Source organism: Cynoglossus semilaevis, unplaced genomic scaffold (assembly GCF_000523025.1).
Source record: "Cynoglossus semilaevis isolate Cse_v1.0 unplaced genomic scaffold, Cse_v1.0 scaffold1154, whole genome shotgun sequence".
Taxonomy (NCBI): domain Eukaryota; kingdom Metazoa; phylum Chordata; class Actinopteri; order Pleuronectiformes; family Cynoglossidae; genus Cynoglossus; species Cynoglossus semilaevis.
Genome location: NW_007585256.1, coordinates 1 through 1,611, shown reverse-complemented (window position 1 = coordinate 1,611; position 1,611 = coordinate 1). Strand labels below are relative to the sequence as shown.

The following is a 1,611-nucleotide window of genomic DNA, read 5'->3' as shown; positions in this document are numbered from 1 at the left end:
TGCACTGTCTATTGATAGCATTTGTACAGGAACTGCTTAGGTTAAATCACTGGAGCTGCGCCACTTGTTACAGATCTTCACTTACCTTTGCATGTCCTGTAGGATAGTGAGTCTTAACCATAAAGCTGCAGCCCACATGTGGGTCATTAGCACTACATAGAGGGCTGCTAAAAACATTTATTATTATTATTTATTATGTTTGCACTGTTAGATCATGAGGGGGCGCCCAGATGTATGTCCATCAGCCAAACCAGGACTTAATGTCAGAACACCGTGAAAATGGCCCCATAGTGAGGGAACTCCCGGTTGAACCCGAACAATTTGGGAGATACCCCGATACAAACCACTGAGCAGTAAACATCGTCTGAAGACGGGGGGGGTGAGAAAAACAGATTTAAACTAACAAGCAATGTGGTGCAGTGCGGAGAAAAGGCCAACCCTGATTTATGTGGTTCAAAAGAGATCCGAGAAGAAATCAACCACAATGAGAGTGTTTGTGGAAAATCTACTCCACGAAGGTCTCAAGCGAATTAACGAAAGTGGTGCCAAACCTACACAAATAGATACATTTTGAATTTGTAATTAGGTTCAGAGGTCAAAAGGTTACGAACCACTGCTGGAAGATGACACGAATGAAGCTATTTTCTGACAACTGACATGTCCTAAACAAATGAATAAATAAATATTGCTCCCTCATTCTTCCCACAATGAAGAAATTAACAGTGTGAGTTCACCCACACAGACTGCCACAGGAGGCACCATTAAGTATGTGATTCCTTTGGGGCTGGAACCCAGGACTACATTAATTGTGTATACCCAGATTTTTCAGATTTTCAGTTAAGTTTGCTTGGAGAAAAGGGTGAATATGAGTAGACCTAGGTAGGTAGGTGAGCCAATGCAAACGCATGAGGCTCAAATCTGGTCTATCCTACTCAGATAGAAGATGAGCCCTAACCTTGGATCGCCAAATTCATTTTTTTTTAACGCGAGAGTAAAGAGACATTTCTACAGAAGAACAGATGCCAGGCAACACCTTTGCTGCCCACCAACAAAAATGAATGACATCCGTCTAGAGGCGTTAGCTTACTATACAGTAACAACAAACCAGAACACACAAAATGATTGATAAGGTCGGTCACATTTTGTCACAATCTCCAAGGATTTTTTTTTTTTCGAACATTTTCTAAGAGGCAAAATTGGCAAAACTGCGTTACAGAAGCAACCCACCGCTGTTGTCATCACGCTGGTTAATGTGATCACTGTCATCATAAGAAGGTCGACCTGTGAAAACATTAAGAATACTCTAGTTAATTGGCCTACATTTCCAGTATGTACAGAAAAAATATATGCAGTTTTTTTTCCTCCTTAATCTAGAGCTTACCTTTTCCTTTGTCAGGGTTGTAGTTTTTGTCTTTGCTCACATCGAGGAGATCATCGTCAGAAAAGGTACCTGTTTGAGGAGACGAAGGAGAAGACGTCACTGCACTGACCACATGGACAGAAAATGTCACAAACATCTCGGGAGGTAATTAACTCCACAAATAAAAACAGGGGCAGAAAAAGGGACACCAAAGAGTTAAAAACTAGGGATGTCCGATGTTAACGTTTTGC

The 1,611-nt window shown here is 41.3% G+C and overlaps 1 protein-coding gene across 1 annotated transcript in view; it reads right to left on the bottom strand.

The window, feature by feature from the left end:
* LOC103398996 (CD99 antigen-like protein 2) overlaps positions 1-1,599 on the bottom strand; it is a 4,538-nt gene extending 2,939 nt beyond the window's left edge. The window contains exons 1-2 of the mRNA XM_008337751.2: positions 1,382-1,599; positions 1,228-1,281 (exon numbers count right to left, since the gene is read on the bottom strand). Coding sequence (XP_008335973.2) covers positions 1,228-1,281; positions 1,382-1,517 — 190 coding nt within the window. The 5' untranslated portion in view covers positions 1,518-1,599. The remainder of the gene's footprint in view (positions 1-1,227; positions 1,282-1,381) is intronic.
* Positions 1,600-1,611: the final 12 nt, after the last annotated feature.